Raw genomic sequence first — 24,523 nt, forward strand, 5'->3', positions numbered from 1 at the left:
AGGAGGAGGAGGGGACCAGGGAGGCTCTGGTGTGTTACTGTGGAGGGTGGAGGAGGAGGGGACCAGGGAAGCTCTGGTGTGTTACTGTGGGGGGGTGGAGGAGGAGGGGGGAGGGGACCAGGGAGGCTCTGGTGTGTTACTGTGGGGGGTGGAGGAGCAGGGGGGAGGGGACCAGGGAGGATCTGGTGTGTTACTGTGGAGGGTGGAGGAGGAGGGGACCAGGGAAGCTCTGGTGTGTTACTGTGGGGGGGTGGAGGAGGAGGGGGGAGGGGACCAGGGAGGCTCTGGTGTGTTACTGTGGGGGGTGGAGGAGGAGGAGGAGGAGGAGGAGGGGACCAGGGAAGCTCTGGTGTGTTACTATGGGGGGTGGAGGAGGAGGAGGAGGAGGAGGAGGGGACCAGGGAAGCTCTGGTGTGTTACTGTGGGGGGTGGAGGAGGAGGAGGAGGAGGAGGGGACCAGGGAGGCTCTGGTGTGTTACTGTGGGGGGTGGAGGAGGAGGGGACCAGGGAGGCTCTGGTGTGTTACTGTGGGGGTGGAGGAGCAGGGGGAGGGGACCAGGGAAGCTCTGGTGTGTTACTGTGGGGGGTGGAGGAGGAGGGGGGAGGGGACCAGGGAGGCTCTGGTGTGTTACTGTGGGGGGTGGAGGAGCAGGTGTAGGAGGGGACCAGGGAAGCTCTTGTGTGTTACTGTGGGGGGTGGAGGAGGAGGGGACCAGGGAAGCTCTGGTGTGTTACTGTGGGGGTGGAGGAGGAGGGGACCAGGGAAGCTCTGGTGTGTTACTGTGGGGGGTGGAGGAGGAGGGGACCAGGGAAGCTCTGGTGTGTTACTGTGGGGGGTGGAGGAGGAGGGGGGAGGGGACCAGGGAAGCTCTGGTGTGTTACTGTGGGGGGTGGAGGAGGAGGGGGTGAGGAGACCAGGGAGGCTCTGGTGTGTTACTGTGGGGGGTGGAGGAGGAGGGGACCAGGGAAGCTCTGGTGTGTTACTGTGGGGGGTGGAGGAGGAGGGGACCAGGGAGGCTCTGGTGTGTTACTGTGGGGGTGGAGGAGGAGGGGACCAGGGAAGCTCTGGTGTGTTACTGTGGGGGGTGGAGGAGGGGGGGACCAGGGAGGCTCTGGTGTGTTACTGTGGGGGGTGGAGGAGGAGGGGACCAGGGAAGCTCTGGTGTGTTACTGTGGGGGGTGGAGGAGGAGGGGGGAGGGAGGCTCTCTGACTGTGTGCGCTAATGCCAGTGAGACGTGAGATGTCACTGACTGTGTTGTGACCCTGTTAGAGTATTGTAACTACAGTGTACAGTCAATCAGCCCTCTTTGCATCAGTAATCACAAGTTCTGGTGTACAAAAAGCCCATTTGAATTATTGAGAGTGAAACAGCACATACAGAAGCTGGCTGGATGTAAATAGTCCTGTATGTACAGTCCTGTATGTACAGTGTGTTCGCAATGTAGCACCACATCAATATAGAAAGATTGTAGAGGGTTTAGCATTTTGACAGCACACATGGGACATTAACTCCTTCAATTTAAACTTGTAATTAGTCAGGTGAATATAATGATCTTTAATGATACTTAACATGCTATACCTCTCTGTCCACAGCATACAGCGCAGGCTGTCGCTGCAGCTACCCATCCTGCACCATGCCTACCTACCCTCCATAGGGGGGGTGGACGCCAGCTGTACTAGCCCCAACGCCAGCCCCGGCTCCAGCCCGCGGCACAGACACATGCCCCCATCCTACCGGGTCATGGTCTCAGGCCTGTGAGCATCAGTCTCCCCTGGCGCTTCCAAGAAAGGACATCCGTGTTTTAAAAACAACAAGCAGACCCTAGCTTAGGCTGTCAGCAACAGTGGAATAATATGTGTGTTGGACCAGGGAGGGGGAAGTTGGTTCCACTCGTCATGCCTCGGTCTCTAGAACCCCTCTCTAGAACCATGGGTCGGGAAGGGAAGGGGGGAGGGCACAGGAGGACCTTACAAATTACCCACAATCCAGAGCAACAACCTCCTTTGGTCTCACCCCCCCCCCCCCAACAGCAGAGGACCAGACCTGGGGTGGATCTGCTTCGAGGGTTTTATGTTGTTGTTTTTATTTTGTCATACACTGGACTATGTGTGAGCCTGTCAAAACGTGAGCATTTCAGCTACGTCAATGCCTGGGAGGCGTTACTATAGGAACAAAGGAGTTCCAGACCGGACTGACGTAGGATTCATCAAAATTCACCATTGTGAACAAGCATGTAAATAGCATACTTTCTGACTTTGACGTACCGTTAGCTTTGAGTATGCTGTGAATGAACATATGTTGGGGGGGGGGGGGGGTCTGTATAGGGGTAGGAGGTCCTGAAAAATTAATGAAACCGTAGAAACTGGCCTACTACAAAGCAAAATGTAAGACAAATTGGTTTGTGTAATATTACTGCATCATTGTAGTGTGTTAATTGTGTTAAATGGATTGGCTCATGGCAAGAAGTAAGATTACTCTAATTTCTGTGACTAGCAAAATGTCGAAAGACACCAGGGGCCAATTCTTTTAACTTGGAGTAATATGCACACAGCTTATTTTCCACTTTGCTACATTTGCACCATTCATTTTTCTATCTCTTTGCACAGGCCTTTAATGTGCTTCAACTTCCCTAGTTTAATTTACCTCCAAACAGGAATGAAATACTACAGTACAGAAGAATGCCTTTAGAAGGCAACAAAACCAAACAGGACAGATTTCCAGGAAACAATGACAATAGTAATGACTCTCCATGTTCACTATGTGTTGACACACACACACACACACACACCTATAGGGAAACAGGAGTGCACACCGTATCCTAGTGATGTTCAGAGTCCAGACGAGGCCTCGCCAAACAGGCTCCCATTACCACTGTAAATGGTCCAGAAACTGTGATGTCACTCCATTCTCTGGCTGTAGTGAGGATAAAGCAGCATCTTTCTAATGACTATATGTTTCATAAGTCAGTGAAATGGGTGCATGGTCAGACAGCATCAAAAGTGGTGAGAAACTGAGATCAAAGACTTGGACAGAGGTTCTGTTGACAAGACATACATTCAGATCGTGATGAGGATGTGGGTTTGCCATTTCGATTTCGTCAGTAGTTTTGAAACCGTGAAATTAAGTCCCTTTAAGCTGTTTCAATTAGTTAATCTAAATTTAAATGACCAAAATGGCAAGTGGAAGGTACGTGAGCCGTATGTGAACCCTATCCAGATGTGGCTTGAGCAGAAATGGCGCCGATGGAGACCACAGAACTGACCACAACAATGGAACCACAGACTGGGAGAGAAGCACCTCTAAATCACCTGGCACTTAGCAACAGTGGAACACACATCAGAGTTGCTATAGAAATGTATTTCTGTGCAGTTGGCCCAAAGGTCATTTCTTGGACTAAAATAGGGCCGTAGACATAGCTAGCTATCGTAAAAAAAATTGTACAACTGTTGTCACAAGAACAAGGAAAACACAAAGTGGACGAAATCCACCAAAAAGCTACGTATCATCATCAGAAGTGTAGATTTGTTTCAGCAAATATTTCACCATTGGTGTCTTGGTTCCAGGTGTAGTTTTTAAAAGGCGTTTGTTGAGCTCTGTGCTTGTAGTCGTATCCTGTACACTGCAGGAGCCACAGTATACACCAGGCCCAGTAGGTAGTGGTGGTGGTGGTGTGGGCCAGGCTAAATTAACTCAACAAGAATCTGTAACGCATCTGTAAATTGTATAACCTGTCATGACTTCTTAACCATTCAATGCTCCAACACCTGGAATATATAGGGTGAGATAGATCACTTGGGGACAACTCATTACAGAGAGTGGGCTGCTCTGTGAGCTGGGCCTGGCGTCTGAACACTGATGATGTCTGTCAGCCAAGGAGGAAGCCTATTGGAGGACAAGGAATGGTTGGGAAGGAGCAGGTTGGAGACAGTACTGCTATTGGACACATCCAGGTGTGAATTCCTGTCTGAGCTCCTCCCCCTAGCCTGGAGTCAATGGGGCTGTCCAGAGCAGCAACACAGCAGCACAGACCTCCATGAAGTGAAAAGGCTTCTTTCTCATCCATCTTTGCCCACCAGAGAAACACAGTGAGACACTGGGGTTGGTTGTTCCTTCAGAAAAAAAACGACACATTTTATATATTACATTATATGTGATTGTGTAAAATTTACTGATACCCTGATGGTGTTGATGTATGTATGAAATATTTGGTATTTGGCTTTCTCAAGATGGCATGAAATAAAATGTATAATTCACATAGGAGTTACCTGTTTTTACGACTGTCGTGACAAATCAACTCTGTTTCTTCTCAGTCAAGCCAGTTTCATTTTCATATCCCGTCAAAACGTTGCTTTCATTTCTGCCAACCTCTTGTTCAGCAGTCCAGTCACATTCTTTAAGAGGACATCATCAAGCAGTCAATGTCAAAGCCAAGATTCTCAGTGAGAAATCCCCCCACACACAATATAATGTAAACTACATGCAGCATTACACATGCTGCAAGATGCTGAGGGCAATAAGTGTACAACACATAATAGCTTTGGCTAGCTGTATCAGAATGAACCTATTGAACAGTCAATAACACATCAAACATTTTCTTTTCTCAGCATTTATGGAACCTGACAGTCACTATTTATTGTTCTTACAAAATGCCAAATGCTGTTTATCAGGTACTGTTACTTTTATTTGCAATGTGCCCTAATTTTCTATTATCAATTAAAAATTGTTCTCAACGTCTGCAACAATAGTTCTTCAAATGCAATGTTAGTAGTTAAAGGGCTCATAATAACTGGTAATAAACTGCTTTTTCATGCTAACGTTCTGTATTAGCCAGGGCTACTCTGTTCTTCGGTTTCTTTCAGTTTAAAGGTCAAAAACACGTGTGTGTGTGTGTATATATATATATATATATATATATATATATATATATATATATATATATATATATGATCAACAGGGTTTCTGGAAAATCTATAACAAAATATAATATGAGAAATATACAGTACCAGTCAAAAGTTTGGACACACCTACTCATTCGAGGGTGTATTTATTTGTATTATTTTCTACATTGTAGAATAATAGTGAAGACATCAAAACTATGAAATAACACATATGGAATCATGTAGTAAGCAACAAAGTGTTAAACAAATCAAAATATATTTTATGTTTGAGATTCTTCAAAGTAGCCACCCTTTGCCTTGATGACAGCTTTGCACACTTCTCTCAACCAGCTTCATGAGGTAGTCATCTGGAATGCATTTAAATTAACAGGTGTGCCTTGTTAAAAGCTAATTTGTGGAATTTCTTTCATTCTTATTGTGTTTAAGCCAATCAGTTGTGTTGTAACAAGGTAGTGGTGGTGTACAGAAGAAAGCGCTATTTCCATATTATGGCAAGAACAGCTCAAATAAGCAAAGAGAAACAACAGTCTATCATTACTTTAAGACATGAAAGTCAGTCAATCTGGAAAATGTCAAGAACTTTGAACGTTTCTTCAAGTGCTGTCGTAAAAACCATCAAGCGCTATGATGAAACTGGCTCTCATGAGGACTGCTACAGGAAAGGAAGACCAGAGTTACCTCTGCTGCAGAGGATAAGTTCATTAGAGTTACCAGCCTCAGAAATTGCAGCCCAAATAAATGCTTCACAGAGTTCAAGTAACAGGAACATCTCAACTGTTCAGAGGAGACTGTGTGAATCAGTCCTTCATGGTCGAATTGTTGCAAAGAAACCACTACCAATAATAAGAAGAGACATGCTTGGGCCAAGAAACACGAACAATAGACATTAGACCGGTGGAAATCTTTCCTTTGGTCTGATGAGTCCAAATGTGTGATTTTTGGTTCCAACCGCCATGTCTTTGTGAGATGCAGAGTAGGTAAATGGATGATCTCCGCATGTGTGGTTCCCACCATGAAGCATGGAGGGGGAGGTGTGATGGTGCTTTGCTGGTAACACTGTGATTTATTTAGAATTCAAGGCACACTTAACCAGCATGGCTACCACAGCATTCTGCGCGATACGCCATCCCATCTGGTTTGCGCTTAGTGGGATTATTATTTGTTTTTCAGCAGGACAATGACCCAACACACCTCCAGGCTGTGTAAGAGCTATTTGACCAGGAAGGAGAGTGATGAAGTGCTGCATCAGATGACCTGGCCTCCACCATTATCAACCTCAACCCATTCGAGATGGTTTGGGATGAGTTGGAACGCAGAGTGAAGGAAAAGCAGTCAACAAGTGCTCAGCATATGTAGGAACTCCTTCAAGACTGTTGGAGTGAATGCCAAAAATGTGCAAAGCTGTCATCAAGGCAAAGGGTGTCTACTTTGAAGAATCTAAAACATATTTTGATTTAACAAATACTTTTTTGGTTTCTACATGATTCCATGTGTTATTTCATAGTTTTGATGTCTTTACTATTATTCTACAATGTAGAAAATAGTGAAAACAAAGAAAAACCCTTGAATGAGTTTGTGTGTCCAAACTTTTGACTGGTACTGTATTTAAAAATAAACTTAATTCTGTTACTGTCTTTGTCAATTGAATATGTGGTATTCCATACACACATTGTAGAATTTAAGTTCAATTTAATAACCTTATGTTAAATGCAAAATATAACATGTATGAGAAGGGCAATAACTTGTTTTATTATTCCAGAAACATAGAGAAATATATATACCAATTTTTATGTTCTAAACATAGATTTTTCATAAGAAACCTTGACGTTCACAACGGCCACGATGATACTTGGAACTCATTGGAAGCGTTTTTTTATTTACAGTATCTGTAACTATGGTATGTACAGTTGAGATAGATATGAAAACGTGTATAAAATAAGTATCACACTGGAATACAATAACATTTTGGAACCATGGGTTGTTATGGGGCGTTTTGATCAGAATTCTTCTTTAAAATGTCTGAATGTCGTCGTCAAATAAAGTGAGACTGAAAATAACTTTAGAAATGTTTTGTTTTGATCAATTCAAAAGCCTAATAGGTTAAAGAACTCCAGATTGTTTCAGTCTGACCATATTCAGAGGCCTATTTATGTATTGTTGCCTACCCTTAGGCTAGTGCTCTTTACATATAGCTTTAAAAGAAATAGGAAGTCAAGTAAAGCACAGTTAATGTTTTTGTTATTGTGATCTCAGTTATGTTCATTATAACGGCAATTAAAACAACTGTTTTATCCACAAGGCAAGGTTGTCGAAGGCCTCGATTCAATGTTAAGCTGTGTTGGGCGACATCCGCATAACAGATGCTTTACAGGTGTAACTGCGGTATGAGCTGTAAAATCGGTGAGCGGCTGCTCTTCCGTGTCACCAATCACGCCCTTACTATCCCTACCATGTTAGAAGTTCATAACGCCGGTAGAAAGTGTAGACTCTATTGATGATAGAAATAAGGACATGTTTTCATGTTCATTTGGAGCGGGGAATGTATAGCCTAATTGAGGTGTAGATAACGGAACATTACGCATTTGAGTGTTTGAACTTCTAACACAGCTGCGTGGGCTTTGTCTGAATGTCGGGTGTGGTTTCGTTGCGTCCAATGGCAGTGTCCGCGATAAGGTGATGCAAGCAGCCGCTTGTGGATTTGACAGCTCCAACACAGTTCCACCTCCAAAACAACCGCTATAGGGATGTCAGCTAGCGCAGATCTGATATAATCTAGCCCTGATCATTCATGAGCTACTTTGCTTTATCACCTCAGAACCCTTCTAGAAGGAGTACAAATGAATGCATTACCACAAAGAATGGAGTGCAATTATTTTCTGTCGAAAAGCATTGTGGGGAAAAATGGCAGTCATGATTCTACAGTAGTCTGGACCTTTGATGTATTTTTACTTGCGCAAACAGGGCATTTTAAATTATTATGTTTCTCTTACTTACAGAAAATCACAGAAAAAAATATTTATTTCCTTTTCTTGCAAAAAAAAAATTCAGATGCATGGGATTATCAGATTTTTCAAATAAACAATTGCAAAAAATCTGTTGATTAATAAATTGCTACAGTGATTACATTTTTATTTCCATCACTGATCATCATAAAGAAGAAAACAAAATTAAGAAAAAACAAAAAAACAAAAATTGCTTGAAAGTGTAAGGCCTAAAGCCTACTAAACTATAGCCAAATATGATGTACGGGGTAAAATGGAATCAGGCATAAACAGACCGGGTCGCAGCACATGAGCTCAGCTGTCTACAATCCATACACATTACACAGAGAGAGAGCCAGGAAGGACAATACATTAGTAATGAAAATATCCATGTGCAGAGGTTGATAAATAATACAACTGTCAAGGCACAATGGCAAACAGGATGTGGAATGTGTGTGGAGTCCTGTGAGTGAGTGTGTGAGAGACAGAGAGAGAGCGAAAGAGAAAGCGAGAGAGGCCTTTCCATCGTGCTGTCAAATATTGACCATGTAAGTGCTAGACAGAGGGCTCAGAGGCCCAGAACAGTCCTCTATGGGAGGTAGGACTGAGGCTACAGAAAGACAACCTCAAGGCCTACTGTACTGTACACCTATGGACCTCTGTACACTTAAAGCTGCAAGCCAATATGGTATTATGTAATAATCTGTTTTCTGTTCAGAGGCTCTGCGTTTATACAGCCAGCCCAATTCTGATCTTGTTTTCACTAATAGTTTTTTTGACCAATCAGAACAGCTCTGAAAAATATCTGATGTGATTGGTCAAAAGACCAATCAGTGAGAAAAAAATAAAAAATCTGAATTGGGCTGCCTGTGTAAACACAGCCAAAGTGATCCACTGATTCAAAGGATACTGTATACATAATGCAAATCGACTGTGGGAAAGGGTTTCTGAGCCCAGCTGGCATTGCCCAGTTCTACCACTACTACTGGTATTGTGGAAGATATACCATTTAGGTTACTGTATATGACTGGTGTAGAGGGGAAGGGGGGTGCTACTGTGCTCTGGAGAGATGTGTTTAACCTGAACAGCCTCTGGAAAGGTCACGCTGTATAAAGGGAAGATTGAGGGCTAATTAAGCTGACCTGAGTGAGAATACAATGAATGCAGGCATGTACACGTGATAGGCCTTCACATGGTTTTTCAGGTGTGGTTGTCCCAATCTGGAAAACAATTGTGGTTATCCAATATGCTGCTGTGTGCTAGTCAAGGTACTACCTACAATAGGAGGTAGGGTGTTGTGAAATTATAGTACATTTTTTTGTAGTGTTACTACCACATCTTACCATCATGAATCAATTGTGGAAATATGATTCAAATAATTAGAGTAATTTGTATGTGATATGACGGTGTTAAAAAGCTGCAAAAAAAATTAAAATAATATATTTAACCTATATTTAACTAGGAAAGTCAGTTATGAACAAATTCTTACTTACAATGACGGCCTACCCCGGCCAAACCTGGACGACGCTGGGCCAATTGTGCGCCGACCTATGGGACTCCCAATCACGGCCGGATGTGATGCAGCCTGGATTCGAACCAGGGACTACAGTGACGCCTCTTGCACTGAGATGCAGTGCCTTAGACCGCTGTGCTACCGGTCAAAAGTTTTAGAACACCTACTCATTCAAGGGTTTTTCTTTATTTTTACTATTTTCTACATTGTAGAATAATAGTGAAGATGTCAAAACTATGAAATAACACACATGGAATAATGTAGTAACCAAAAAAGTGTTAAACAAATCCAAATATATTTTATATTTGAGATTCTTAAAATAGCCACCCTTTGCCTTGATGACAGCTTTGCATACTCTTGGCATTCTCTCAACCTGCTTCACCGGGAATGCTGTTCCAACAGTCTTGAAGGAGTTCCCACATACGCTGAACACTTGTTGGCTGCTTTCCTTCACTCTGCGATCCGACTCATCCCAAACCATCTCAATGTGGTTAAGGTCGGGGATTGTGGAAGCCAGGTCATCTGATGCAGCACTCCATCACTCTCCTTCTTGGTCAAATAGCCCATATACCACCTGGAGGTGTGTTAGGTCTTTGTCGTGTTGAAAAACAAATGATAGTCCCACTAAACGCAAACCAGATAGGATGGTGTATCGCCGCAGAATGCTGTGGTAGCCATGCTGGTTAAGTGTGCCTTGAATTATAAATAAATCAGACAGTGTCACAAGCAAAGCATCCCCACACCATAACACCTCCACGCTTTACAGTGGGAAATACACATGCAGAGATAATCCGTTCACCCACACCGCATCTCACAATAACACGACGGTTGGAACCAAAAATCTCAAATTTGGACTCATCAGACCAAAGGACAAATTTCCACCGGTCTAATGTCCATTGCTTGTGTTTCTTGGGCCAAGCAAGTCTCTTCTTATTGGTGTCCTTCAGTAGTGGTTTCTTTGCAGCAATTCGACCATGAAGGCCTGATTCACACAGTCTCCTCTGAACAGCTGATGTTGAGATGTGTCTGTTACTTGAACACTGTGAAGGATTTATTTGGGCTGCAATTTCTGAGGCTGGTAACTCTAATGAACTTATCCTCTGCAGCAGAGGTAACTCTGGGTCTTCCTTTCCTGTAGCAGTCCTCATGAGAGCCAGTTTCATCATAGCGCTTGCTTGATGGTTTTTGCCACAGCCCATGAAGAAACGTTCAAAGTTCTTGAAATTTTCCGGATTGACTGACTTTCATGTCTTAAAGTAATGATGGACTGTTGTTTCTCTTTGCTTATTTGAGCTGTTCTTGCCATAATATGGACTTGGTATTTGACCAAATAGGGCTATCTTCTGTATAGCAACCCTACCTTGTCACAACACAACTGATTGGCTCAAGGAAAGGAAAGAAATTCCACAAATTAACTTTTAAGAAGGCACACCTGTTAATTGAAATGCATTCCAGGTGACTACCTCATGAAGCTGGTTGAGAGAATGCCAAGAGTATGTAAAGCTGTCATCAAGGCAAAGGGTGGCTATTTGAAGAATGTCAAAAAATATATATTTTCATTTGTTAAAACTTTTTGGTTACTACATGATTCCATGGGTTATTTCATAGTTTTTATGTCTTCACTATTATTCTACAATGTAGAACATAGTAAAAATAAAGAAAAACCATTGAATGAGTATGTGTTCTAAAACTTTTTACCCGTAGTGTATATTATTAGACAAGGGGGCCCAGATTGAATAATGTCTCCATATACATGCTCTGCCATTAGAGCGAGAGTGAGTTATGGCCTACACTTGCACGCTACCGTGAGTATATTGATGTCCAACAAGTAACCATGGCTCCCTCTGCGGCATGTACAGTACATCCTAACCATAGGCAATGATCCTAATGGCAACCTATTCCCTATTTAATACACTACTTTTGAACAGAGACTAATGTGCTCTGCTCAAAAGCAGTGCACTATGTAAGGAATAGGGTGGCATTTGGGACGCAGACATGGATTTCCTCTGGCTCTCTCCTTGAGAATGATAAATTGTACCCTATTCTACCCTAGTACTCTACTGTATTAAGCATAAGAGAAGGGAATCTACTGCTAAGTTGTAGTCTATATTAAGTTAATTGTATGGTATATCAACATATTTTATAAATTATGTATATTTTTTTTACTTTATTTAGCTAGGGAGGTCAGTTAAGAACAAATTATTTATAATGACGACCTACCCTGGCCAAACCCGGACGACGGGTACTGGTTCTGGTACTAACTCACAGGAATCAATCTATGTATACAAAAAGAGCTTTATTCAGATATGTAACTTATTTTACATTAAAAGTATCAGTACTGTGTCATTTTTTTCTAAGGACATTTCAAGCATTCAGAACATGAAGAGACCGCAATACACCACAAAGAAAGAAGCTATGATAATCAACAAACCAGGGGACATTCAAACATGACTTGATTTGACAGTTACTGAACCCTAACAAATGAATACATTAACATAAAAGTATGTTGAAACGGTGAGCCTAATACCACTCATCTCAGACCTTAATAAGAGCATAAATACAGAAGATAAAGACCAGGGCTGCATCGAGAGAGAAAGAAGTCCTGGGCTAGGGGCATCCTGAAAGCAGCCTGTAGCCCAGACAACCAGACCTGGCCGTGTGACTATCTTGTCTGAGCTAGCTGGCTGGTTGTCACACAGGGTGAATGGAATGACCCAGTGAACAGCCAGCCCCAGGTCTGCTCCACTCCTCTCCGCTCCAGACAGCCCTGTAGTCTCAGTCAGCAGTATCAGGATACCACGATCTAATGGTGTCAGTGTCTCCGGCCCAATGCAAGCTACACAGCCAGTCTGTTGATGTTGAAGATTTTGACAGAGTGGTCTGCCCCTGCACTGGCTAGCTGTACCCAGGAGCTGCCCTCGCCCCTGCCTACCTCCTCACCCCCCTGGCCGGCTCGGCCCGCCCTCGGCCTCCAGCGCAGCCTCTTCACCGTCAGCGAGTGACTCTGACTGGAGGGGGGAAGCGTTGTCAAGGAAACAACACAGACAGTCATAGCGTATCATTGTGTTGTCTCCATACTGTACTAGTCATAGTGTATCATTGTGTTATGTCTCCATACTGTACTACAGTCAGTGTATCATTGTGTTGTCTCCATACTGTACTACAGTCATAGTGTATCATTGTGTTGTGTCTCCATACTGTACTACAGTCATAGTGTATCATTGTGTTATGTCTCCATACTGTACTACAGTCATAGTGTATCATTGTGTTGTCTCCATACTGTTCTACAGTCATAGTGTATCATTGTGTTATGTCTCCATACTGTACTAGTCATAGTGTATCATTGTGTTATGTCTCCATACTGTACTACAGTCATAGTGTATCATTGTGTTGTCTCCATACTGTACTACAGTCATAGTGTATCATTGTGTTGTCTCCATACTGTACTACAGTCATAGTGTATCATTGTGTTGTGTCTCCATACTGTACTACAGTCATAGTGTATCATTGTGTTGTGTCTCCATACTGTACTACAGTCATAGTGTATCATTGTGTTGTCTCCATACTGTACTACAGTCATAGTGTATCATTGTGTTGTGTCTCCATACTGTACTACAGTCATAGTGTATCATTGTGTTGTGTCTCCATACTGTACTACAGTCATAGTGTATCATTGTGTTGTGTCTCCATACTGTACTACAGTCATAGTGTATCATTGTGTTGTCTCCATACTGTACTACAGTCAGTGTATCATTGTGTTGTGTCTCCATACTGTACTACAGTCATAGTGTATCAATGTGTTGTGTCTCCATACTGTACTACAGTCATAGTGTATCATTGTGTTATGTCTCCATACTGTACTACAGTCATAGTGTATCATTGTGTTATGTCTCCATACTGTACTACAGTCATAGTGTATCATTGTGTTGTGTCTCCATACTGTACTACAGTCATAGTGTATCATTGTGTTGTGTCTCCATACTGTACTACAGTCATAGTGTATCATTGTGTTGTCTCCATACTGTACTACAGTCATAGTGTATCATTGTGTTGTCTCCATACTGTACTACAGTCATAGTGTATCGTGTTATGTCTCCATACTGTACTACAGTCATAGTGTATCATTGTGTTGTCTCCATACTGTACTACAGTCATAGTGTATCATTGTGTTGTGTCTCCATACTGTACTACAGTCATAGTGTATCATTGTGTTGTGTCTCCATACTGTACTACAGTCATAGTGTATCATTGTGTTGTGTCTCCATACTGTACTACAGTCATAGTGTATCATTGTGTTGTCTCCATACTGTACTACAGTCATAGTGTATGATTGTGTTGTGTCTACCTCAAGCAGACTATGTAAAAGAGGTTGTTAGGCGCATGGTAATATATAAGAATGAATTCTATTTCTAGGGTTAGATCAACCATGGTTGCATGATGAGTAGTGTAATATGCCTGAGACCTAAAGACTTGTGTTAGCTCCCTGAGTGTGTCACATACAGACATAATGCACAAAAAGAAAACCTGATGAAGCATAGATGTTCTCATATGACATTTCCAAAGGTGCTGAATCTGCTAAATGTTGTTTTATACAGTAGTAGAGGAATAAACCAAACTTTCACAGATCAGGTAACATTACAACATTGTTAGAACATTCCACAGGCGTTGGCCTTCAGTCCATAGATTCCCGTCCTTCTCTTCATGACTCAGTGGAAACGGCAGCCGGTGGGGCCTTCACAAAAAGAGCCTGTTGATTGCAATTTCCTCTTCAATAACCCTCCGTTCAATACACAGCTATTCAAACCCACTTGAGGACGTTCATTCTCTGGCTACCTTCCAGATGCCACCCTATTCCCTATATAGTGCACTACTTTTGACCAGGACCCTTAGGGTAGGGAATAGGGTCCACTTTGGACGTACTCTAAAAACTCTCGGCAGAGTCATAAAACCTCCTGCCTAAAGAGTTAGAATACCTTTTGTTGTTTTTTCTCCATTGAGATATATCGTCTTGAGGAGGCTTCAGCGTAGAACAATGGAACCAGTGTTTATAGGACAGCTGGACTAAAGGCCTGTAGTTAGTCAGTGCCAAAAGGTGTGTGTGCGGGGGTGATATTTTAGAAAGTGAAATGTGTGATGAAAGCTTGGGATTGTGTGTTTTTGGGGCGTGCATGCATGCATACCGGTGTGTGTGTGTGTAAAGGATACGAGGAGTCAGTTTCTCCATATCTGGTCCAGTCTGATGCTCCAGCAGGCTCCTCAATGCATTCCCACTTATACAGCAGGACCTGACCACTCTCCAGCCCCACCGCCAGCAGATAGCTGGAGGAACATACATACATCAAACTTTATTGTCCCAGATGGACATGTGGTTAACAGGCAGGCTTATTGTCCCAGATGGACATGTGGTTAACAGGCAGGCTTATTGTCCCAGATGGACATGTGGTTAACAGGCAGGCTTATTGTCCCAGATGGACATGTGGTTAACAGGCAGGCTTACAGCTAGACATGTATAACAGTTTAACACATCACACAAAAGGCTAAATAACACAGAAACGTCATCAACTTTAGAAGCCAGCTGGAAAAAAAGTACCTGTGGAAATAAAGCGCATGTGGAAATAAAGTGCATGTGGAAATAAAGCGCATGTGGAAATAAAGCGCAAGTGTGAATAAAGTACATGTGCAACTCAAAGATGGGTTACTAGGCCATAGACAGACAGCGCGCACACACAGGTGGCTACAAGGGAAGCATACACACTCCATCCATACACACTCCATCCATACACACTCCATCCATACACACTCCATCCATACACACTCCATCCATACACACTACCATCAAGATATGAAACCCCTAGGAACTCTTGTTGATCTGAAACGATTGGATAGGTTAACGGCTAAAGCTTCCGTATGCCTTCTGATAGGCTGTGTATACATTTCAACCATATTGCTAATACCTATCCAATTGAAGGCCTACAATAGTGTCTAGGGTGAAGGGGGCTAGTGGATCAATTGTACCTGTTGCCGGGGCACAGGATGGGGCAGAAGGAGACAGCAGTGGCCGAGTCTCCTACGTCTAATATGGAGGAACAGGGCCGGATGACTGGGGGTTCATCAGGGGTCACACTGGCCTCAGAACTACTGCAGTCACCCCACACTATCACCTGTAGAGAGAAACATGAGTTATACTGGAACATCACACTAACACACTGTGTGTAGAGTCCCAGGTGGTACCCTATAGCCTATGTAGTTCTATGGGCCCTGGTCAAAAGTAGTGCACTGTAAAGTGAAAAGGTTGCCATTTGGGATGCAGCCTATGATGAACACTATTTACGGCCTCTTCCTTACCATTGTGACCTTTATTTACTGAGGAGCTCATTTGTAAGGAACAACCTTCGAAGGTTGATGCTGGTTTGAGATTAGCACATCATTATGTTTCATGCCAGTCTTGCATTGACGTCAAAGGACTCTAAGGCTGGGAATCAGGGCCTGTTTCAAAAAGGTTCTCAGAGTAGAAGTTCTGCTCTGTGGCTCAGTTGGTAGAGCATGGTGTTTGCAACGCCAGGGTTGTGGGTTCGATTCCCACGGGGGGCCAGTACAAAAAACATGCATGAAATGTATGTATTCACTACTGTATGTATTCAATGTATGTATGTATTCACTACTGCTCTGGATAAGAGCGTCTGCTAAATGACTAAAATGTAAATGTAAATGGAACCCCCCACCCTCTTATTCATCATGATTTAAACGGCAAAACTGATCCTTGATCAGTACTCCTTCTCTGAGAAACTTTGTGAACACACGCTCAGACCAAAGTGAATAGACGTTGAAGTCCGGAGAATACAAGCTACCTCTACTAACACCACCAAGGTCATGCTGGTGTAGAATAATTACCTTCTTGTCTCGACTCGACGTCACAAAGTACTTGTTGTCGGCGCTCCAGTCACATGACCATATGATGCGCGTGTGTACGGCCGTGTCCTTCCTGGTAGATGTGTACAGGGAGAAATGGGGTTCTGGACGGGGGAGACACACACAGGCACAATAAATACCCATCTACCTTGCACTTTGCATTAGTATTGAACCACAAAACTTTCAAAACAGTACATAACTGCTCAATGGTAATAATGAATCTCTCCACTGACACACAACTAAAGCCAAAGACTCAGTTCCTCCTCTCCATGATGTCTGTCATTAATGTTGGTTGTGTCACACTGTTCTGTGTTGTTCCAGCAGCCAACCTCTAGAGAGACACTGTTCTGTGTTGTTCCAGCAGCCAACCTCTAGAGAGACACTGTTCTGTGTTGTTCCAGCAGCCAACCCTCTAGAGAGACACTGTTCTGTGTTGTTCCAGCAGCCAGCCCTCTAGAGAGACACTGTTCTGTGTTGTTCCAGCAGCCAACCCTCTAGAGAGACACTGTTCTGTGTTGTTCCAGCAGCCAGCCCTCTAGAGAGACACTGTTCTGTGTTGTTCCAGCAGCCAGCCCTCTAGAGAGACACTGTTCTGTGTTGTTCCAGCAGCCAACCCTCTAGAGAGACACTGTTCTGTGTTGTTCCAGCAGCCAACCTCTAGAGAGACACTGTTCTGTGTTGTTCCAGCAGCCAGCCCTCTAGAGAGACACTGTTCTGTGTTGTTCCAGCAGCCAACCCTCTAGAGACACTGTTCTGTGTTGTTCCAGCAGCCAGCCCTCTAGAGAGACACTGTTCTGTGTTGTTCCAGCAGCCAGCCCTCTACAGAGACACTGTTGTCTGTGTTGTTCCAGCAGCCAGACCTCTAGAGAGACACTGTTCTGTGTTGTTCCAGCAGCCAACCCTCTAGAGAGACACTGTTCTGTGTTGTTCCAGCAGCCAGCCCTCTAGAGAGACACTGTTGTCTGTGTTGTTCCAGCAGCCAGCCCTCTAGAGAGACACTGTTCTGTGTTGTTCCAGCAGCCAGCCCTCTAGAGAGACACTGTTGTCTGTGTTGTTCCAGCAGCCAGCCCTCTAGAGAGACACTGTTGTCTGTGTTGTTCCAGCAGCCAGCCCTCTAGAGAGACACTGTTCTGTGTTGTTCCAGCAGCCAGCCCTCTAGAGAGACACTGTTCTGTGTTGTTCCAGCAGCCAGCCCTCTAGAGAGACACTGTTCTGTGTTGTTCCAGCAGCCAGCCCTCTAGAGAGACACTGTTCTGTGTTGTTCCAGCAGCCAGCCCTCTAGAGAGACACTGTTCTGTGTTGTTCCAGCAGCCAGCCCTCTAGAGAGACACTGTTCTGTGTTGTTCCAGCAGCCAGCCCTCTAGAGAGACACTGTTCTGTGTTGTTCCAGCAGCCAGCCCTCTAGAGAGACACTGTTCTGTGTTGTTCCAGCAGCCAGCCCTCTAGAGAGACACTGTTCTGTGTTGTTCCAGCAGCCAACCCTCTAGAGAGACACTGTTGTCTGTGTTGTTCCAGCAGCCAGCCCTCTAGAGAGACACTGTTCTGTGTTGTTCCAGCAGCCAACCCTCTAGAGAGACACTGTTCTGTGTTGTTCCAGCAGCCAGCCCTCTAGAGAGACACTGATCTGTGTTGTTCCAGCAGCCATCCCTCTAGAGAGACACTGTTCTGTGTTGTTCCAGCAGCCAGCCCTCTAGAGAGACACTGTTCTGTGTTGTTCCAGCAGCCATCCCTCTAGAGAGACACTGTTCTGTGTTGTTCCAGCAGCCAGCCCTCTAGAGAGACACTGTTCTGTGTTGTTCCAGCAGCCAGCCCTCTAGAGAGACACTGTTCTGTGTTGTTCCAGCAGCCATCCCTCTAGAGAGACACTGTTCTGTGTTGTTCCAGCAGCCATCCCTCTAGAGAGACACTGTTCTGTGTTGTTCCAGCAGCCAGTCACAGCATTGTTTTCCCCCTCTAGAAAGGATGTTCGTGTTCAGGCTGTCTGTCTCCGTATCAGCCCACCTCCAGACAGAAACACACAAAACACAGACCCACACACACAAAGCATGTTTCTAGTCCCACAGTTTGTATAGGCATGTTTCTAGTCCCACCGTTTGTATAGGCATGTTTCTAGTCCCACAGTTTGTATAGGCATGTTTCTAGTCCCACAGTTTGTATAGGCATGTTTCTAGTCCCACCGTTTGTATAGGCATGTTTCTAGTCCCACCATTTGTATAGGCATGTTTCTAGTCCCACAGTTTGTATAGGCATGTTTCTAGTCCCACCGTTTGTATAGGCATGTTTCTAGTCCCACAGTTTGTATAGGCATGTTTCTAGTCCCACAGTTTGTATAGGCATGTTTCTAGTCCCACCGTTTGTATAGGCATGTTTCTAGTCCCACCGTTTGTATAGGCATGTTTCTTGTGTGCGAACTCAGCGTGTGTGTGTGTGTGTGTGTGCGCGTGTGTGTGTGTGTGAGGGGGGGTCGGAACACAATTGAGTGAAACGCTGAGGGGAAAGGGACTTTAAGAACTCTGTGATTCTTGGCATGGTTTCTTTTTTAGTTGTTGTGCCGCACAAATTAACATGTACAAGTGGAACACTAGAGTCAAAACAAATACAACAAATGGTGACAAGCCACAAAGCACATTCCACCCAATAGTTGTCACAGTATTTGGAGGAAACAAATGTGATCTCTGGTTAAAGAAAGAGTTTTGACTTCCGTTTGATTACTAATACCTAGTCTGCCTGTATCAGCCCATCTCCAGATAGAGCCATGCTAGTAGCAGTGTACACACACACACACACACACACACACACACACGAGCTGACAAGGTAAAAATCGGTCATTTTGCCCCTGATCAAGGCAGTTAACCCACTGTTCCCCGGGCGCCGATAACGTGGATGCCGATTAAGGCACCTCCCCGTACCTCTCTGATTCAGAGGGTTAAATGCGGAAGACACATTTCAGTTGAATACATTCAGTTGTACAACTGACTAGGTATCCCTCTATCCCTTTCCTTTCCCTACACACACACACACACACACACACACACACACACACACACACACACACACACACACACACATTGTTATGTCGCAGCTTAGGGAGGCCTGACTTCTCTCTACCTCCAGCTACAGCCACTCTCCATCCCTGTCTTGACGGGCCGGCTGGTCCGTCCTGTACTGTGCTTTCCAGCCCCTTGATTGGCAAGTCTAGACTGGTTAAGAGAGAGAGAGTGTGTCTGTGCGTGCACGTGTGCGGGCATGTGTGAGCCTGTGAGTAATTCAGGGCTCAACTGGAACAGACTGCCAGTTCGCCGGGCGCAGGGGAACCCACCAAGGCTCCCGCCACAGGAAAATAGGGAAAGAAAAACAGTTGATTCACCGGTTAGGGCCGTGTCACTGGGGATTTACCTGACTGGGTTTAAATGGGGATTTACCTGACTGGGTTTAAATGGTGATTTACCTGACTGGGTTTAAATGGGGATTTACCTGACTGGGTTTAAATGGGGATTTACCTGACTGGGTTTAAATGGGGATTTACCTGACTGGGTTTAAATGGGGATTTACCTGACTGGGTTTAAATGGGGATTTACCTGACTGGGTTTAAATGGGGATTTGAGACGTTGGTTGTATGGCTCTGCACTATCCTTAGGCTAAGTAAAACAGGACTAAACTCAAACTAAACTAGCTCTTGGCTGCTTGAACACTTGACATGTAACTGAACTCCAAAAGCAGGGAGAAAATACTATTAAAAGAAAAAGCATAATACCAGTAAAGCAGACAGACAGACAGACCCCCTCAGCTCACCTGTGTTTGTAGTGGTGGCGGCGGGGTCGTCCCGTCTCCATAGCGACCAGGTCCTGTCCCGGGACACGGCCAATAGGAACAGTCCGTTGGGAGAGAAGGCCATCTGGGTGACAGTGAGGCTGTGGCAGGGCAGCGCCTGTAGCTGGCGCCAGGAAGTGGCACTCCAGAGCAGCACGGCCGCATGCTCAGCCTTAGAGGCCTAGAACCAGAGAAGAGAAGCAGCTGGAGGACCATACTGAACTAGCTCAGCTTCAGAGGAATAGCACCAGAGAAGAATAGTGGTTGGAGGACTTTACTGAACTAGCTCAGCTTCAGAGGAATAGCACCAGAGAAGAAGAATAGCGGTTGGAGGACCATACTGAACTAGCTCAGCTTCAGAGGAATAGCACCAGAGAAGAAGAATAGCAGTTGGAGGATCATACTGAACTAGCTCAGCTTCAGAGGCCTAGAACCAGAGAAGAATAGCGGTTGGAGGACCCCACACATAGCTGACAAGATAGAATGAATGGTATAGGTTCCAATGACTATGTTAGATACCATACCATTCCAGCAATTAATGCGAGCTTGTCCAAGTGCTGTATAGATTAGCTAATACTATCTCCATTCCTCACCAGGGGGCAAACAGTATACAATTCTCCTCCCTCTGTGTTTGGTAAACACTCATTTTAAACTTTGACTCAAAAGATGTACTAGCAACCCTGGTCTAGTCTATTGAAGTGGCTTAAAAAAATAGAGGCCTATGTTTGTATTGGCTAAAGGAGAGACAGCAGGAAAGATAATGGGCCAAGTTAGAACCCACAGCAAATATGTGCTGTAGGTGACGGCATGGACTGCTGGACCACCCAGATCAGGTGAAGTCTGCCTTCAAATCACATCATTCCAGTTGTTAGGAATCTGAATGATCCTGATGGCTGCTAATGGACTTCAACTGACAGATAACAGGTTATTTCTCTGAAAAAGACACTTTCAGATTGATTTTGCTCCGATTAAAAAGCTGACTGTCCACCCGCACTGACCTTTACCAAGTCCAGCAGCAACGTTGGGTTTCCCGTGTGCTAACGTGTGTATGTCAATCTGTCTGTCTGAGTTTAGTGAGTCTGCCAGATCAGAGGCGGTAGGGGTGACCAGGGATGTTCTCTTGATAAGTGTGTGAATTGGACCCTTTTCCTGACCTGCTAAGCATTTAAAATGTAACAAGTACTTTTGGATGTCAGGGAAAATGTATGAAGTAAAAAGTACATTATTTTCTTTAGGAATGTAGTGAAGTAAAAGTAGTCAAAAATATAAATAGTAAAGTACAGATTGGTTTTTGCCTTAGCACTACACAGCCGATTCAAATAACTAATCATCAAACTTGATCATTTGAATCAGCTGTATAGTGTTAGGGACCCCCAACAAAAATGTGCACCGAGTTTGGGAAACCCTGCTGTAACCAGTAAATTACATATTTAAGGAGGAGGATCTACAACACATATTTAGAAATAAGTTATGATGCAATGTCAACATGATCAAACACAAGTTAACCTTTAGTATTAACCCTTCAACTGATATATCATTGTCAACTAACAAGAAATCAAAAAGATCCTTGTGCGCTCAGTTGAGAACCGGGATACTGCCTCTGGCAATTGAAGTAGGTAGGTTCAATACCATAGATGAAGAAGAGAGGATAAGTCTGTGATTTAGGGGGATGGCTTAACATTGGTTGGATCAGAGCTAGCTAGCTTTTGTGTGTAGAGCGGCACCAGAATTTTAAATAAAAACACATCTTACATTTACGTCAGCAGCCTACAGTAGACCCGCAACGTCAGCAGCCTACAGTAGACCCGCAACGTCGGCAGCCTACAGTAGACCCGCAACGTCGGCAGCCTACAGTAGACCCGCAACGTCGGCAGCCTACAGTAGACCCGCAACGTCGGCAGCCTACAGTAGACCCGCAACGTCGGCAGCCTACAGTAGACCCGCAACGTCGGCAGCCTACAGTAGACCCGCAACGTCGGCAGCCTACAGTAGACCCGCAACGCCGGCAGCCTACAGTAGACCCGCAACGCCGGCAGCCTACAGTAGACCCGCAACGCCGGCAGCCTACAGTAGACCCGCAACGTCAGCAGCCTACAGTAGACCCGCAACGTCAGCAGCCTACAGTAGACCCGCAACGTCAGCAGCCAACAGTAGACCCGCAACGTCAGCAGCCAACAGTAGACCCGCAACGTCAGCAGCCAACAGTAGACCCGCAACGTCAGCAGCCAACAGTAGACCCGCAACGTCAGCAGCCTACAGTAGACCCGCAACGTCAGCAGCCAACAGTAGACCCGCAACGTCAGCAGCCAACAGTAGACCCGCAACGTCAGCAGCCAACAGTAGACCCGCAACGTCAGCAGCCAACAGTAGACCCGCAACGTCAGCAGCCTACAGTAGACCCGCAACGTCGGCAGCCAACAGTAGACCCGCAACGTCGGCAGCCTACAGTAGACCCGCAACGTCGGCAGCCAACAGTAGACCCGCAACGTCGGCAGCCTACAGTAGACCCGCACCGTCGGCAGCCTACAGTAGACCCGCAACGTCGGCAGCCTACAGTAGACCCGCAACGTCGGCAGCCTACAGTAGACCCGCAACGTCGGCAGCCTACAGTAGACCCGCAACGTCGGCAGCCTACAGTAGACCCGCAACGTCGGCAGCCAACAGCAGACCCGCAACGTCGGCAGCCTACAGCAGACCCGCAACGTCGGCAGCCTACAGCAGACCCGCAACGTCGGCAGCCTACAGCAGACCCGCAACGTCGGCAGCCTACAGCAGACCCGCAACGTCGGCAGCCTACAGCAGACCCGCAACGTCAGCAGCCTACAGTAGACCCGCAACGTCAGCAGCCTACAGTAGACCCGCAACGTCAGCAGCCTACAGTAGACCCGCAACGTCAGCAGCCAACAGGAACATAAAATAAAATAACGTTATTAAACGGCTCCCATTATTTAAATGAAATGTTTCGGAACAGTATAGATCACTTTCGTTCCCGGTTCTGATTCCTCTATTTGTTAAAACAATTTATATGGTTTTCAGTTATGTTCCCGGAACCAGTTCCAACCCGCTAATAAAGTACAATGTGCTTTGCTACAGTCACAGATCGACGTTTGGCATTTGACCTCCAACTTGTCACACTACCTTACATGCCGACGCCACCACCGTCCTCCCACTGTCAGACGCTAGACAGAACATCTCAAAGCCATGTCCGTACCTGGAGAGAGAGGGAGGGAGAGAGCGAGAGAAGATGAAAAAGTGAGAGAGTGGAGGGGAGGGAAGAGGAGTGATGAGAGCTTAGTCACCAGATAAGACTGTGATAAAAGACAACTGGTCAAACTTGAAGCACAAACAATCCTCCTGAAAGCTTTAAAATGGCGCATCTAAGAATCTCAGAATCACGCTTCTGGTGTCAAAGCTGCCAGGCTCTAAACAGGGGCATTTGAAATGGAGCGACTACGTCCCAAATGGCCCACTATTCCCTATTTAGCGCACAGGGCTCTGGTCAAAGATAGTGGACTATATACTGTTGAAGTCAGAAGTTTACATTCACCTTAGCCAAAGTCATTTAAACTCAGTTTTTTCACAATTCCTGACATTTAATCCTAGTAAAAATTCCTTGTTTTAGGTTAGTTAGGATCACCACTTTATTATAAGAACGTGAGATGTCTGAATAATAGTAGAGAGAATGATTTATTTCAGCTTTTATTTCTTTCATCACATTCCCAGTGGGTCAGAACTTTACATACACTCAATTAGTATTTGGTAGCATTGCTTTTAAATTGTTTAACTTGGGTCAAACGTTTTAGGTAGCCTTCCACAAGCTTCCCACAATAAGTTGGGTGAATTATGGCCCATTCCTCCTGACAGAGCTGGTGTAACTGAGTCAGGTTTGTAGGCCTCCTTGCTCGCGCATGCTTTTTCAGTTCTGCCCACACATTTTCTATGGGATTGAGGTCAGGGCTTTGTGATGGCCACAACTTTGGAAGTATGCTTGGGGTCATTGTCCATTTGGAAGACCCATTTGCGGCCAAGATTTAACTTCCCAACTGATGTCTTGAGATGTTGCTTCAATATATCCACATAATTTTCCATCCTCATGATGCCATCTATTTTGTGAAGTGCACCAGTCCCTCCTGCAGCAAAGCACCCCCACAACATGATGCTGCCACCCCCGTGCTTCACGGTTGGAATGGTGATCTTCGGCTTGCAAGCCTCCCCCTTTTTCCTCCAAACATAACGATGGTCATTATGGTCAAACAGTTCTATTTTTGTTTCATCAGACCAGAGGACATTTCTCCAACAAGTACGATCTTTGTCCCCATGTGCAGTTGCAAACTGTAGTCTGGCTTTTTAATGGCGGTTTTGGAGCAGTGGCTTCTTCCTTACTGAGCGGTCTTTCAGGTTATGTCAATA

General features: G+C 44.9%; 2 protein-coding genes across 8 annotated transcripts in view; one reads left to right on the plus strand and one right to left on the minus strand.

The window, feature by feature from the left end:
* The window catches only part of LOC106588960 (gamma-aminobutyric acid type B receptor subunit 2), a 462,346-nt gene extending 457,526 nt beyond the window's left edge, over positions 1 to 4,820 (plus strand). Inside the window, exon 19 of the mRNA XM_014178545.2 lies at positions 1,595 to 4,820. Coding sequence (XP_014034020.2) covers positions 1,595 to 1,760 — 166 coding nt within the window. The 3' untranslated portion in view covers positions 1,761 to 4,820. The remainder of the gene's footprint in view (positions 1 to 1,594) is intronic.
* Positions 4,821 to 11,671: 6,851 nt separating this feature from the next.
* The window catches only part of elp2 (elongator acetyltransferase complex subunit 2), a 54,323-nt gene continuing 41,471 nt past the window's right edge, over positions 11,672 to 24,523 (minus strand). For all 7 annotated transcript variants that reach the window (XM_045709591.1, XM_045709595.1, XM_045709593.1 and 4 more), the window contains 6 exons: positions 23,252 to 23,324; positions 20,096 to 20,294; positions 16,286 to 16,407; positions 15,410 to 15,555; positions 14,600 to 14,713; positions 11,672 to 12,402 (listed from right to left, as the gene is read on the minus strand). In XM_045709591.1, the coding sequence (XP_045565547.1) occupies positions 12,231 to 12,402; positions 14,600 to 14,713; positions 15,410 to 15,555; positions 16,286 to 16,407; positions 20,096 to 20,294; positions 23,252 to 23,324 (826 nt within the window). In that variant the 3' untranslated portion in view covers positions 11,672 to 12,230. The remainder of the gene's footprint in view (positions 12,403 to 14,599; positions 14,714 to 15,409; positions 15,556 to 16,285; positions 16,408 to 20,095; positions 20,295 to 23,251; positions 23,325 to 24,523) is intronic.

This window comes from Salmo salar, chromosome ssa27, assembly GCF_905237065.1.
Source record: "Salmo salar chromosome ssa27, Ssal_v3.1, whole genome shotgun sequence".
Taxonomy (NCBI): domain Eukaryota; kingdom Metazoa; phylum Chordata; class Actinopteri; order Salmoniformes; family Salmonidae; genus Salmo; species Salmo salar.